Source organism: Somniosus microcephalus, chromosome 32, assembly GCF_052327205.1.
Source record: "Somniosus microcephalus isolate GS21.2 chromosome 32, FLI_Smic_1.0, whole genome shotgun sequence".
Taxonomy (NCBI): Eukaryota; Metazoa; Chordata; class Chondrichthyes; order Squaliformes; family Somniosidae; genus Somniosus; species Somniosus microcephalus.
In genome coordinates, this window is record NC_141018.1 from 10,923,642 (window position 1) to 10,938,279 (window position 14,638).

At 49.1% G+C, this 14,638-nt stretch overlaps 1 protein-coding gene across 1 annotated transcript in view; it reads right to left on the bottom strand.

Annotated features, from left to right (window-relative positions):
* Window positions 1–3,102: 3,102 nt before the first annotated feature.
* LOC147097266 (uncharacterized) overlaps window positions 3,103–14,638 on the bottom strand; it is a 54,118-nt gene continuing 42,582 nt past the window's right edge. The window contains exon 4 of the mRNA XM_085971987.1: window positions 3,103–3,165. Coding sequence (XP_085828113.1) covers window positions 3,103–3,165 — 63 coding nt within the window. The remainder of the gene's footprint in view (window positions 3,166–14,638) is intronic.

A 14,638-nucleotide genomic window follows, 5' to 3' on the forward strand; every position in this document is an offset into this window, starting at 1 on the left:
TACTGTGACTCAGTGACTGCTGCCCCAACTGTGATACTCAGTGACTGCTGCCCCTACTGTGACTCAGTGACTGCTGCCCCTACTGTGATTCTCAGTGACTGCTGCCCCTACTGTGACACTCAGTGACTGCTGCCCCTACTGTGATACTCAGTGACTGCTGCCCCTACTGTGATACTCAGTGATTGCTGCCCCTACTGTGATACTCAGTGACTGCTGCCCCTACTGTGATACTCAGTGACTGCTGCCCCTACTGTGATACTCCGTGACTGCTGCCCCTACTGTGATACTCAGTAACTGCTGCATCTACTGTGATACTCAGTGACTGCTGCCCCTACTGTGATACTCAGTGACTGCTGCCCCTACTGTGACTCAATGACTGCTGCCCCTACTGTGATACTCCGTGACTGCTGCCCCTACTGTGATACTCAGTAACTGCTGCATCTACTGTGATACTCAGTGACTGCTGCCCCTACTGTGATACTCAGTGACTGCTGCCCCTACTGTGACTCAATGACTGCTGCCCCTACTGTGATACTCCGTGACTGCTGCCCCTACTGTGATACTCAGTAACTGCTGCATCTACTGTGATACTCAGTGACTGCTGCCCCTACTGTGATACTCAGTGACTGCTGCCCCTACTGTGACACTCAGTGACTGCTGCCCCTACTGTGATACTCAGTGACTGCTGCCCCTCTGTGACACTCAGTGACTGCTGCTCCTACTGTGACCCAGTGACTGCTGCCCCTACTGTGACTCAGTGACTGCTGCCCCTACTGTGATACTCAGTGACTGCTGCCCCTACTGTGATACTCAGTGACTGCTGCCCCTACTGTGACTCAATGACTGCTGCCCCTACTGTGATACTCCATGACTGCTGCCCCTACTGTGATACTCAGTGACTGCTGCCCCTACTGTGATACTCAGTGACTGCTGCCCCTACTGTGATACTCAGTGACTGCTGCCCCTACTGTGACTCAATGACTGCTGCCCCTACTGTGATACTCCGTGACTGCTGCCCCTACTGTGATACTCAGTAACTGCTGCATCTACTGTGATACTCAGTGACTGCTGCCCCTACTGTGATACTCAGTGACTGCTGCCCCTACTGTGACACTCAGTGACTGCTGCCCCTACTGTGATACTCAGTGACTGCTGCCCCTCTGTGACACTCAGTGACTGCTGCTCCTACTGTGACCCAGTGACTGCTGCCCCTACTGTGACTCGGTGACTGCTGCCCCTACTGTGACTCAGTGACTGCTGCCCGTACTGTGATACTCAGTGACTGCTGCCCCTACTGTGACTCAGTGACTCTTGCCTGTTACGATGATGTCAACTACAGCAACTTTTATTGATACGGCGCCTTTAACATTGTAATATTTTCCCAGGCGCTTCACAGAAATATAATCAGCAAAAACTTTTGACACCGAGCCAAAGAGGAAATATTAGGTCTGCTGACTAAAGCTTGGTCAAAGAGGTATATTTGAAGGAGCTTCTTAAAGGATGAGATCGAGGGCGAAAGGGAGAGCGATTTAGTGTGTTAATTCCAGAGTTTAGGGCAGAGGTAGCTGATAGCACGGCTGCTAATGGTTGGGTAATAGAATTCAAAGATGCACATGTGTTGTCGGAGGGTCAAACAGTGGACAGCCCTGATGCCCATGTTGGGCTTTTCTATATGCAACTCATCCATGAAAAGGTCTTGGAAAGTCCTTTTACTTTTCTTCAAACATACAGCTGAATATATTGTATTGAATGTGATAATTGCGTTAGCTCCATGTGATGTCATCGAGCTATTCTGCTTCCTGTCAGAACGAAGTTTGTGAAAAACTTGTTGGTGAAGATTGCAGACACTAGGGGGCAGGATTTTCATTGGGCCGTGGAGGCGGGATTGGAGACGTGTGGGGGGTTAAAATCCCGAAATCAGGGGTCCCGAACCCATACCGCCCCCAATCCGCCTCCATGCCAGTTTCAAAGGAGGCGGGTACCTGCCCCACACTGGGACCCACCTCCCCGAGGCGGGAAGGGGATTAGTGCTAATTAACTGCCTGTTAACAGGTAGTTAACAGGCAGTTTTTAGCCTAATCCCTATTTTTAATGTTGAAGTGTGGGATTCCCGACGGCTCCAAACCACGCCAAGTTAGAGGAGGCGGACCGTCGGGATGAAGGGCTTGGCGGGGTCAAGATGTCCGGTGTTCAGGTGAATGATGGGTGCATGAGTGCAAAGGTAAGTGTGTTTGGTGTGTGTAAAGTGTTTAAATAAGTTTTACATACCTTTACTTACCTTTACAGCCTTCCTTCCTTAGGTTCTCAGGAGTCCCTCATCTCACTGGCACAGAAAGCAGAATGGCTGCGAGCTGTCAAAAATTGCAGCATTCAGCTTTCTGTTCCAGGGAGATCTCTAAATCATCCTGAGAGGAAGGAATTAACTTAGAATACAGATTGTCAGTGTTTGACAGCTTCAAACAGCTGTGAAACGCTGATATTTCATCTGTCAAAGGTCTTGACCGGGTAGCACGGTGGCATAGTGGTTAGCACTGTTGCCTCACAGTGCCAGGGACCCGGGTTCAAATCCGGCCTCGGGTGACTGTGTGGAGTTTGCACATTCTCCCCGTGTTTGCGTGGGTTTTCTCCGTGTGCTCCGGTTTCCTCCCACAGTCCAAAGATGTGCGGGTTAGGTGGATTGGCCATGATAAAAATTGGCCCTTAGTGTTAGGGGGGATTAAATACGTGGGGTTACGGGGTTACGGGGATAGGGCTTGGGTGGGATGGCTGTCGGTGTAGGGACCGGGTGCTAGGGTTTGGATGATCAGCCATGATCTCGTTGAATGGCGGAGCAGGCTCGAAGGGCCAACTGGCCTACTCCTGCTCCTAGTTTCTATGTTTCTATGTTTGACAGATGAAATATCAATCTGTGACATCACCTGTTGCCGGGTTGCGCCTAATTGGCCTGCTGAGCCCGCTAGGCGGGCTCAACAAGGTCAATCAAATCAAAATTGCGTGGATTGGCTAGAACTCGATGGAGGCGGAACTACAACCCCGAAAGTTGTAGTCCCGCCTCCTACCCGACTCCTCAATGAAAATCCAGCCCTAGGTTTTTGTATTGAATTACGCTGCACAGTCATCCATCCTGAGTAAAACTTTAGTATTAAACATGAGGAAGAGCTTTCCCTAGGGAGCAAAACACGACTCATACAGTCTCAGATTATTACTGAAGTTATCTTTTCTCAATCACAAAATTGTCAGTTTACATAGATATTTTCACACAGCTGCCAATATAGTGACAACTTTTTGACATTTGATTGTATCCTTTGAGTATCATTTGGTTTGTACGGAACACAGGGCCACATCAGCATCGGAACAAGAGGTAAAATAAATCACAGTTCAGTTGCATTTAAAGGCGCTAAAGTCAAATTCAGTCAAGACAGCAACATCGGAACACCTGAAATCGTAATGTTGCATGTCAAGCTTGGGTTTTGAGTCTTCTGTCATTGCCCAGGTACTTCACAGTCATAGATGTCAGTTGTCCTACCTTCCTGCTGGTGTGTTGGTTGGGATCATCCTGATGTTAGAACATTCGAACAATGACGAACAGGTAAAGACCGCCTGGTCCATCCAGCTTGTCCCACACAATTGTGATACCTTGTGCATTACAATATATACACTCCCCGCCCCACCCTAAACCACGTGAACTTCTGGGAGAGGTGAAAAACCTAATAACGAACTCCAGGCCAATTATGGAATAAATCTGGGAAATTGACCTCCGACCACCTTCGGCAATTTAAACTAGCCCAGGAGATCACCCTGGCCCTGATAATTCCCTGCAATACCTGCCTTTTGTACGAGGTGATTTCCACCCCAGCCAGAAACAGGTCGAGCTCTCGCTTAAAGGATTTCAGTGATGCACGAGCTGGCAGCCTTTTCAGGCATTAGGAAGTCTGTTGGGTCCGGTCAGTCTTCATTCAATATCTGACAGCTGTCAGTTACAGGACTGTTCCAACCTGATTCACATCCAGATGCCAGAGTGGAATAGTGCCTCTCCTGGTGGTTGGAGGAAGGGAGTGAGAATTGCCATTATACTTTTGTTACTGTAAGTTCTGTGGAGCAATCAGCTTTGGTTTGAAGAACTAGCAGACAATGGGCTGCATTTTGTCAGTGTGGGCGGGCTGGAGCGTGTCAGGGTGAAATCGTGCCTGGACCCTGACTCCTAATTGAAGTGCTGAAAAAGTGGGATTTTCCCCTAATTGGCCAATTGATTTCCTGTGTGTGGGAACCCCTGGCCCAATGAGTCTTTTCAGACAGAATGTCGCCTCCAATGGCATCATCAATGCTGCTGGATTTAAGGCCTGCAAGCAGCCTTGCTTCTTCTGGAGACTGCAACCTTTATGGCCATTGCTGTCTTCGCCTTCTTCATCAACTATGTCCAGCAGTGGGCCAAATTGTGCTCCACGCTTCGATGAGCCCTCCCTCCAAGCTCTGGTGGAGGGAGCGAGATCCAGGAAGGAGGTGCTGTTCCCTTCCTCAGGGAGAAAAAAGCCACCCCAGCAGAGAAAAGCTGTGTGGCTGCAAGTGGCCCAGGAGGTCAGCTCCATCTCGCTGAGCTGCAGAACCTGGCTGCAATGCAGGAAGAGGTTTCATGATCGTCTCCAAACAGGAAAAGTGAGTATGACTTTCCCATCACCCTCAATCTGATCCCCATCGCCTCTCCTCACCAGCACTCTGCTTTGCCAACCTCTTCCTCCACATTCCACTTAACACTTACATGCCTGCACCCTTACCCATTCCCTCTCTCTAAGGTCACATTCACTTCACTATTCGACCATGCAGCCCTCACACTCCCTATCACTGTGATGCCATGACAACAACAACTTACAAAACACAGGGAGGGTCCTTTGTATCCTTCTAAGAATCTATGCTATGGATTCTCTACACTCACTCCTTCATTCTCACTCAAACTCCACTTGTGTCCCTCATTGCAGGAAAAGAGAGCCCACAATAAGAGGGAAATAGCCATGACCGGAGGAGGGCCACCCTCAGTAGCCCAGCTCACCCCCTGGGAGGAGGCAGCCCTGGAGATCACCGGAATCGAGGAGGATTCCCAAGTGGGGGGCGGACAGATGGGCGCATAGTAGCAATCTGGTGACAGAATAGTTTGCCATCTCTCTTATTGATATTGCATGAGTAACTGATAATGAATCTGATGCTCTAACAAATTAACTTATGATCATCTGCACTTTTCAATGTTCATGTAACCTTGACCTCACATCCCTAACTCTTTCCTTTACTCCCCCACAGGACCATCGAGAGCCCCCGTCCCCACTGTCCACGAGGAACAGCCTGAGCTTCCAGACTCCTCAGAGGAAGGAAGGAGGACTCGTAAAAATCAACATTTCATTGTGCAGTACACGCGTCTGCTGCATATATGACAAATAAAATTGAATTGAATTGAATTGAAGCTGCAACCTCTGAGGGCGCAGCATCAGCAGAATTGAGAGCACCCAGCACCAGCGCAGACACTCACACCTCGGTGGGACCTTCGCGCGATAGAGTAGTGTTGTCACCTGGTGTATCATAGCTCACAAGTGAGCATCAGCAGATGGTGGAGACAGGGACAGCAGTGGAGAGTCCTCGTTGGAGGGCGCAGGACTCTGCCAGCTCGGCTCAGCTGCATGTTGACCCTGTGCCTCCGGGTCCATCCAGAAGGAGAGCGGTGCTTGAACTCCAGGAACAGGTGCAAGAGTCTCTGGCAGGTTTTGTCTCCAGGGTCACTGCGAGTGTGAAGCGAATGGAGGAGTCCATCGCGAACATGAGCAGAGCCTTTGTGGAGGCATTGGCGCATGAACGCATCACCGCGGAAAGGATGGCAACCTCCGTGGAAAGGATGGCTACCTCCATGGTAAGGCTGGCTACCGTAGACGAGAGGATGGCTACGGTAGAGGAGAGGATGGCTACGTCCATGGAGGAGCTGAGTCGCCAGGGTATGGAAAACATGGTAATTGTTCAGAATAGACTGACATCTCTTGAGGAGCGATGGTCAGCTATTGAGCAAACAAGCCAGACCTTCATGCAAATCCTCTGGAGTAGAATTTCCAGTGCAGCAATGGGTCCTCATGGCCCCCCTGCAGTGCAGCAAGGTGCTGTCCAGCCACTTGCTAGCTCTGAAGTGGGGCTGACCCATGAGAGGGATGTTGGTGGCATACAACAAGGAAGTGGGGGCTCCTCTCCAAGCGCTCACACAACCATGCCACTGCAGAGCCCTCGGTCAGAGCCCCACCAGAGTCCCCACCCAACTGAGATCGGCGGCTCAACCCCTGCATAGCCGCAGGAGCAGCAGACTGTTGCCGAGCCCTCACAGGTTCGCAACCCCAGAGGACACCCGCCAAAGGTGTCGAGACAGGAGCAGCAAGAAAGTGAGCAAGGGGCTTCCACATCTGCTGAAGCCACAGGGGAAGCACCACGTAGGAGCACGCGTAAGAGGAAGATAATGCACAAGTAGTCACAAGGGTTGTCACTTGGGTGTAATGTTGTGTTTAATTTTGAGAAGCCATCAGTTGCTTGTCATAAAAAATTCTGATGGCAAACTGTTGCAGTTGTGGTGTGTGTCATTTCGCTAATGGGACTTCCACATTGAGGGCTTAGGGCGATTTGCAATTGTCAGTATGATGGTCAGAGTAAGTGGAATCCGCAGGTTGTTGTCCATTGTCGATGCTCTGGTAAGAAGGTGCGAGGCTAAACTGTTTGATTGTACAGGCTAAGCAAATGTGACCAAAATAAGTGCGCCCCTTGCATCCCGGGCAGCAATATGGTGGTGCTCTGGCGCCTTCTGGCCTGTGCATCTTGAGGTGGGTGACTAGCAGCTTTGCGCTCCTGTTGATGTTCCTGCTGTTGGTGCTGCTGTTGCTCATGGTTCTGCTGCTGCCGCGGCTGGTCTTCATCCCAATCTGATGTCCAGGAGGAAAGGAATTAAATGGTCGCCATGCTTCTGGTATATGCCTCAGTTGAGGAAGCACTTAGTCAAGGTGGGGAGAGGGGTTTCCAAGGAGGTCACACTGGAGATGGGTGTCAGGCTCCAAACTTCCACAACACTGAGTATGCCTGCTAAAAGTTCCTGCAGACCTGAAACAACAAAGTTCTACCACCTGCAAATGATCATCGGTGAAAACTCCTTTGTAATGGTGGAGCTGCAGCTGTTCTTAAGCAATCCAGTAGTAAGGCCACCAGGATTACCTGGCGTGTTCCAGAAGAGGCGTGTAGGATGGAGGAAATGTGTTAAAATCAGAAAGGCCTCTCAAAATGGGATTATAGAGGCAATTAAGTGGTTGTTAAGGGCCTATCCTGCCCCTTGGAGGCGGGATGGAAAGCGGGTCAGAAAACACACACTTGGGAAAATGCTCAGAGGTGGGATGGAGGCGGGAACGGGCCTGCCCGCCAGTTTTGGCGATTTTAACAACTCACACGCCTCCAAACCCGCCCCTTTGGGGCTGGGAAAATCGAACCCATTAATGTGTCAGGATGAAAATTAAAGGGCCACTGTGTCCTGGAAATATATATGGCAAACATGTTTTTATTAATTTAAAATATAAATGTGTAAGAGAATTCTGATTGTAGCATTTTATGTCAACATCAACTCAGGAATTTCTTCCAGGTTACATTCCCCCTTAACTCAACCTATGGATTGAACCGGAGAGTAGGGCACAGACAGTTCCCAGATTCCCAGCCATGGGCGAGAGAGAGTGGGGCACAGATTGCTCCCAGATCCCCATCCATGGGTGAGGGAGAGTGGGAATGGGGGGAACAGACTGTTCACCCCTGATCCCCAGCTATGGATGAGTGGGTAGGACACCCTGCTCCCTGACAGACACTAATTGATGCACAGTCTCATTTTGAGGCACGATTCATCTCCTCCCCAACAAAACACAGCTTGTTAAACACTTTTTCATAAAGGTGGTGCTTTCGTTTTAATGAGGGAACATTTCAAGTGAATACACATACAGCAAACTCATCCCTGTTGCTAATTCCGCTTAGAATCATAGAATGGTACAGCATAGAAGGAGGCCATTCAGCCCATTGTACCTGTGCCAGCTCTTTGGTAGAGCTATCCAATTAATCCCACTCCCGTGCTCTTTCCCCATATCCCTGGAAATGCTTTCACTTAAACATAGAAACATAGAAGATAGGAGCAGGAGTAGGCCATTCGGCCCTTCGAGCCTGCTCCGCCATTCAATGTGATCATGGCTGATCATCCAAATTCAGTACTCTGTCCCTGCCTTTTCCCCATATCCCTTGATCCCTTTAGCCTCAAGAAATATATCCGACTCTTTCTTGAATATATTTAATGAACTAGCCTCCACCGCCCTCTGTGGCAGAGAATTCAACAGGTTCACCACTCTCTGGGTGAAGAAATTTCTCCTCATTTCAGTCCTAAATGACTTACCCCTTATCCTTAGGCTATGACCCCTGGCTCTGGACTCCCCGGCCATCATAAACATCCTTCCTGCATCTAGTCTGTCCAGACCTGACAGAATTTTATAGGTTTCGATGAGATCCCCTCTCAATCTTCTAAACTCCAGTGAGTATAAGCCCAATCGACACAATCTCTCCTCATACGCCATTCCTGCCATCCCAGATATCAGCGTGGTGAATCTTCGCTGCACTCCCTCCATGGCAAAAACATCCTTCCTCAGGTAAGGTGACCAAAACTGCACACAATACTCAAGGTGCGGTCTCACCAAGGCCCTGTACAACTGTAGCAAGACATAATTGTTCCTGTACTCGAACCCTTTTGCTACGAAGGCCAACATACCATTTGCCTTCTTAACCGCCTGCTGCACCTGCATGCTTACCTTCAGCGACTGGTGCACAAGGACACCCAGGTCTCTTTGCACTTCCCCTTCTCCCAATCTATTGCCATTCAAATAATAATCTGCCTTCCTGTTTTTGCCACCAAAGTGGATAACCTCACATTTATCCACATTATAGTGCATTTGCCATGTTTCTGCCCAATCACCCAACCTGTCCAAATCGTACTGGAGTTTCCCGACATCCTCCGCGCAGCTTACCCTCCCGCCCAGCTTTGTGTCGTCTGCAAATTTGGAGATATTACATCCAATTCCCTCGTCCAGATCATTAATATATATTGTGAACAGCTGGGGTCCTAGGACCGATCCTTGCGGTACCCCACCAGTCACTGCCTGCCACTCGGAGAACGAACCATTTATTCCAACTCTTTGCTTTCTGTCCGCTAACCAGTTCTCTATCCAAGTCAATACCTTGCCCCCAATCCCATGTGCCTTAATTTTGCACGCTAATCTCTTATGTGGGACCTTATCGAAAGCCTTCTGAAAGTCCAAATACACCACATCCACTGGTTCTCCCTTATCTATTTTACCAGTTACATCCTCAAAAAATTCCAGTAGATTAGTCAAGCATGATTTACCTTTTGTAAATCCATGTTGACTTTGTCCGATCCTGTCACTGCTTTCCAAGTGCTCTGCTATTACATCTTTTATAATAGACTCTAGCATTTTCCCCACTACCGATGTCAGGCTTACCGGTCTATAATTCCCCGCTTTTTCTCTACCACCTTTTTTGAATAGTGGGGTAACATTAGCTACCCTCCAATCCATGGGTACCGTTCCAGAGTCTATCGAGTTCTGGAAGATGACCAGTAATGCATCTACTACCTCTAGGGCCACTTCCTTAAGTACCCTGGGATGTAGACCATCAGGTCCTGGGGATTTATCGGCCTTCAGTCCCATCAATTTTCCAAACACCATTTTCCTACAAATACTGATTTCTTTCAGTTCCTCTCTTTCATCAGACCCTATGTTCCCCGGCATCTCTGGGAGGTTATTTGTGTCCTCCTTTGTGAAGACAGAACCAAAGTATGCATTTAGTTGGTCTGCCATTTCCTTGTTTCCCATTATAACTTCCCCTGATTCTGACTGTAAGGGACCTACGCTTGACTTCACCAATCTTTTTCTCTTCACATATCTATAAAAGCTTTTACAGTCAATTTTTATGTTCCCTGCAAGCTTACTCTCATATTCTATTTTCCCTTTCTTAATTAATCCCTTTGTCCTCCTTTGTTGACTCCTAAACTGCTCCCAATCCTCAGGATTATTGCTTTTTCTAGCCAATTTATATGTCCTCTCCTTGGATCTTATGCTATCCCTAATTTCCCTTGTTAGCCACGGTTGAGTCACCTTTTTTGTTTTATTTTTATGCCAAACTGGGATGAACAAATTCTGTAGCTCATCCATTCAGTCTTTGAATGTTTGCCATTGCCTATCCACCATCAACCCTTTGAGCGCCATTCCCCACTCAATCCTACCCAACTCGCTCCTCAGACCATCATAGTTTCCTTTATTTAAATTGAGGACCCTTGTCTCTGAGTCAACTACTTCATTCTCCATCTTAATGAAGAATTCGATCATATGATCGCTCTGACCCAAGGGGCCTCGTACAACAAGATTGCTAATTAATCCTTTCTCGTTACATAATACCCAGTCTAAGATGGCCTGATCTCTGGTTGGTTCCTCGACATATTGATCCAGGAAACCATCCCGTAAACACTCCAGGAATTCCTCCTCCACAGTATTGTTACTAATTTGGTTGGCCCAATCTATATGTAGATTACAGTCACCCATGATGACTGCTGTGCCCTTATTGCACGCTTCTTTAATTTCTCTTTTAATGCCATCCCCAACCTCCACCTTACTGTTTGGAGGTCTATATACCACTCCCACTAATGTTTTTTTCCCCTTAGTATTTCTCAATTCTACCCATACAGATTCCACATCATCAGAGCTAATATCCTTCATTACAATTGTATTAATCCCTTCTTTAACCAGTAATGCTATCCCACCTCCCTTTCCTTTTTGCCGATCTTTCCTGACTATTGAATACCCCTGGATGTTGAGTTCCCAGTCTTGGCCATCCTTGAGCCACGTTTCAGTAATCGCAACCAAATCATATTCGTTTACCTCTATTTGCGCAGCCAATTCACCACCTTATTACAAATGCTCCTCGCATTAAGACACAAAGCCTTCAGGCTTGTTTTTTTAACACTCTTAGACCTATTAGAATTATTATTTACTGTGGCCACATTTGATTTAAACCGTTGATTTCTCTGACTGCCACTTTTGTTTTTCTCCTTCCTATCTTTTGCTTTTATCCCTGTTTTCCTTTCCTCTGTCTCCCTGCTCAGGTTCCCAACCCCCTGCCATCTTAGTTTAAACCTCCCCGAACAGTGCTAGTAAACCTCCCCGCAAGGATATTTGTCCCGCTCTGGTTCAGGTGCAACCCGTCCGACTTGTACAAGTCCCACCTTTCCCAGAAGCAGGCCCAGTGATCCAGGAAACTAAAGCCCTCCCTCCTGCATCAACTCTTTAGCCACGCATTCATCTGCTGTATCCTCCTATTCCTATACTCACTAGCACGTGGCACCGGGAGTAATCCAGAGATTACATCCTTTGAGGTCCTGCTCTTTAATCTGCTACCTAGCTCCCTAAATTCTTGTTGCAGGACCTCATCCCTCTTCCTACCTATGTCGTTGGTCCCAATGTGAACCACGACCTCTGCCTATTCACCCTTCCCCTTCAGAATGCCCTGCAGCCGTTCAGTGACATCCTTGACCCTGGCACCAGGGAGGCAACAAACCATCCTGGAGTCACGTCTACGGCCACAGAACCGTCTATCTGTTCCCCTTACGATAGAATCACCCCCCTCAACAGTATCCAAATTGGTATACCTGTTTGAAAGGGGGATGGCCACAGGGGTCCCCTGCACTACCTGCCTGCTTCTACTGCTCCGCCTGGTGGTCACCCATTTCCCTTCTGCCTGTGCAGCCCTACCCTGCGGCATGACCAACTCATCATACGTGTAATCCACGACCCTCTCAGCATCGTGAATGCTCCACAACCCATCCATCCGCAGCTCCAGCACCTCAATACGGCCCGTTAGTAGCTGTAGCTGGATGCATTTCTGGCACACGTGGTCATCGGGGACACTGGCAGCATCCCTGAATTCCCACATAGAGCAAGAGGAGCATAACACGGGGCTGGGCTCTCCTGGCATGACTTACCCCTTTAATTAATTTAAATGAATTCAATACCACCAGTTAAAGATATACTCTAGGGCACTTATTTACCAACTGTCCCCACTACACCACAGAGACCCAAGAAAATATAAACCGCAGAATTTAATCTTGTAATAAAAGAAATACTCACCAACCAATCACTTACCTGCTTCCTGGTGACGTCAGACTTGGATTACTTTTTACCTCTCTCCTCTGCTGTTGAATTGGTACGCTTCATTCGCTGCAGCCACTTTTAACTGCCGCCGGTCGCGCCTCTGCTCTCCCCCAGGACCAAGCTCTCTGGTCGGGCCTCGTTCGCTGCCGCCGGTTTTAACTGCCATCGGTCGCGCCTCTGCTCTCCCCCAGGTCCAAGCTCTCTGGTCGGGCCTCGTTCGCTGCCGCCGGTTTTAACTGCCGCCGGTCGTGCCTCTGCTCTGCCCCAGGTCCAAGCTCTCTGGTTGGGCCTCGTTCGCTGCCGCCGGTTTTAACTGCCGCCGATCGCGCCCCTGCTCTCCCCCAGGTCCAAGCTCTCTGGTTTAAGGTTGTACAACTTTCTAGGGAATCGGTTGCAGACGTTAAACCTTGCCGATGTTTGTTGGTACACAGGGTTCTTGTATGGTATATGTTTGGGTACGTTTTTCTAAACCAGCAGTGAGTGCAATTGGTGAGGTTTTTATGGTAGGTGGAGTTTGTTCCTACAGGTAAACATTGTTTTTCCAAACACTCCCCCATGGAAAAGGACTTGTACTCAGAGTGGACATAGCTGATACATTCTGTGGGGGAAAAATTCGGTACCTTAGCGTCACCCGTTAGCACCAGAGCATTATCGTCGGGGCGAGGTGAATCCAACGCTGCACACCAAAATCCGGCCCCCCCCCACAGCGCCGCCACTAACAGTTATCGCCAGAAGCCTCAACGCCAGGTGGATCATGACATCAGTGAGTGGGCCTGATCTGCATAATTGATTGTCGCCACCTACCTTAGTGCCTGGAGTGAACAGCGACAGGGAGAGCTGGCGTGAAGCAACAGGAAGCCGGCTCCGGGGATGTTATTTAAAGGGATCATCAGTAATAAGTTGCAGCTGTAGGTTAGTGGAGTTTCAGTGCTTTCTTGTCAGTTTCACATAGTGCAATAGTCTCATTCCGTAATTTCAACGTTATTTAGTATCAGGAGTGTTGTGGCAACTAAAAAGTAGCTACATTTATTGCTAAAAAATTCAAACTGCTACACTTGGTTACATTAATGGGGGCTGTATTGGCGTGTCACCTCGCCCTCCAGGATCTATGGCGGAGGGAGTGGAGGCAGTGAGAAAGACTGGAACATGTGGCCAGAGGGAGGAGGAGGAGGACCACTGGCACTTTCAACAGGAGGCCTTACCTTCCGAGGGTATTCTGAGAGCACTTCTCCTACCTCCAGTTAAGCAATGAGCATTGTATTAGAAGGCACCGCTTCACCAAGGAGGTGGTCACAGAACTCTGCCACCTCCTGCAACCAGACCTCCAGCCTCAGATCAGAGCCACCACGGCTCTCTCAGTGACAGTCAAGGTCACCGTTGCCCTCAATTTCTTCGCCAGCGGATCCTTCCAGACTGCACAGGAGGTATAGCTAACATCTCGCAGTTCGCCATCAATCGCTGCATCCGGGAGGTCACAGAGGCTCTCTACAGTAGGATAAGGGACTACATTTCCTTCCCCGTCACCAGAGGGAAGGAGGACGAACATGCATGTGGCTTTGCCAGGGTAGCGGGATTCCCCATACTGCAGGGCACCATTGACTGCACCCACGTGGCTTTGTGGGCACCTCATAACAATCCTGCGATCTTCCGTAACTGCAAGGGCTACCACTCACTTAATGTACAGTTGGTGTGCGACCGTAGACAGCTAATCCTCAATGCCCGCTATCCTGGCAGTAGCCATGATGCCTTCATCCTGCGCCAGCCCAGTGTGCCAGCACTCTTCAGTCACCACGTCAAGCTTGCGGCTGGCTGCTCGGAGACAAGGGCTATCCACTCTCCACCTGGCTCATGACTTCCCTCCACAACCCCAACACTCCTGCCCAGCACTCATATAATGAGAGCTATGCTGCCACCAGGAACATCATTGAGCCGACCATTGCCCTGCTGAAGCAACAGTTCTGCATCCTTGACCGTTTGGGAGGAGCCCCCCAGTACTCGGCTGAGCGGGTCCCATTATGTGGTCGTCTGCTGCAGGCTCCACAAGTTGGCCATCATGAGGGCCCAGCCCTTGCCACCAGGAATTGCAGGACCACCTCAGGAGGAGAAAAAGGGAGAGGAGGAGAAGGATGAGCAGCAAGAGGAAGATGAGGAGGAGGAACAGGAGCGAAGGAGGAGGCAACCACTCAATCGGCCTTCCGGAAGGGCTGTCCGTGATCGCCTCATCAGACTGCGGTTCCAGTGAATTAAACCCCAGACCCCCGTTGCTCACCACATCCATTCCATCCCTGTCGCAGGCCATATCACAGCGCAAAGCTGAAATGAGACACGCCACAAAATAATCCAAACTGAATTAATAAATTTATAAAATATCGGTTAACACATATTTACAC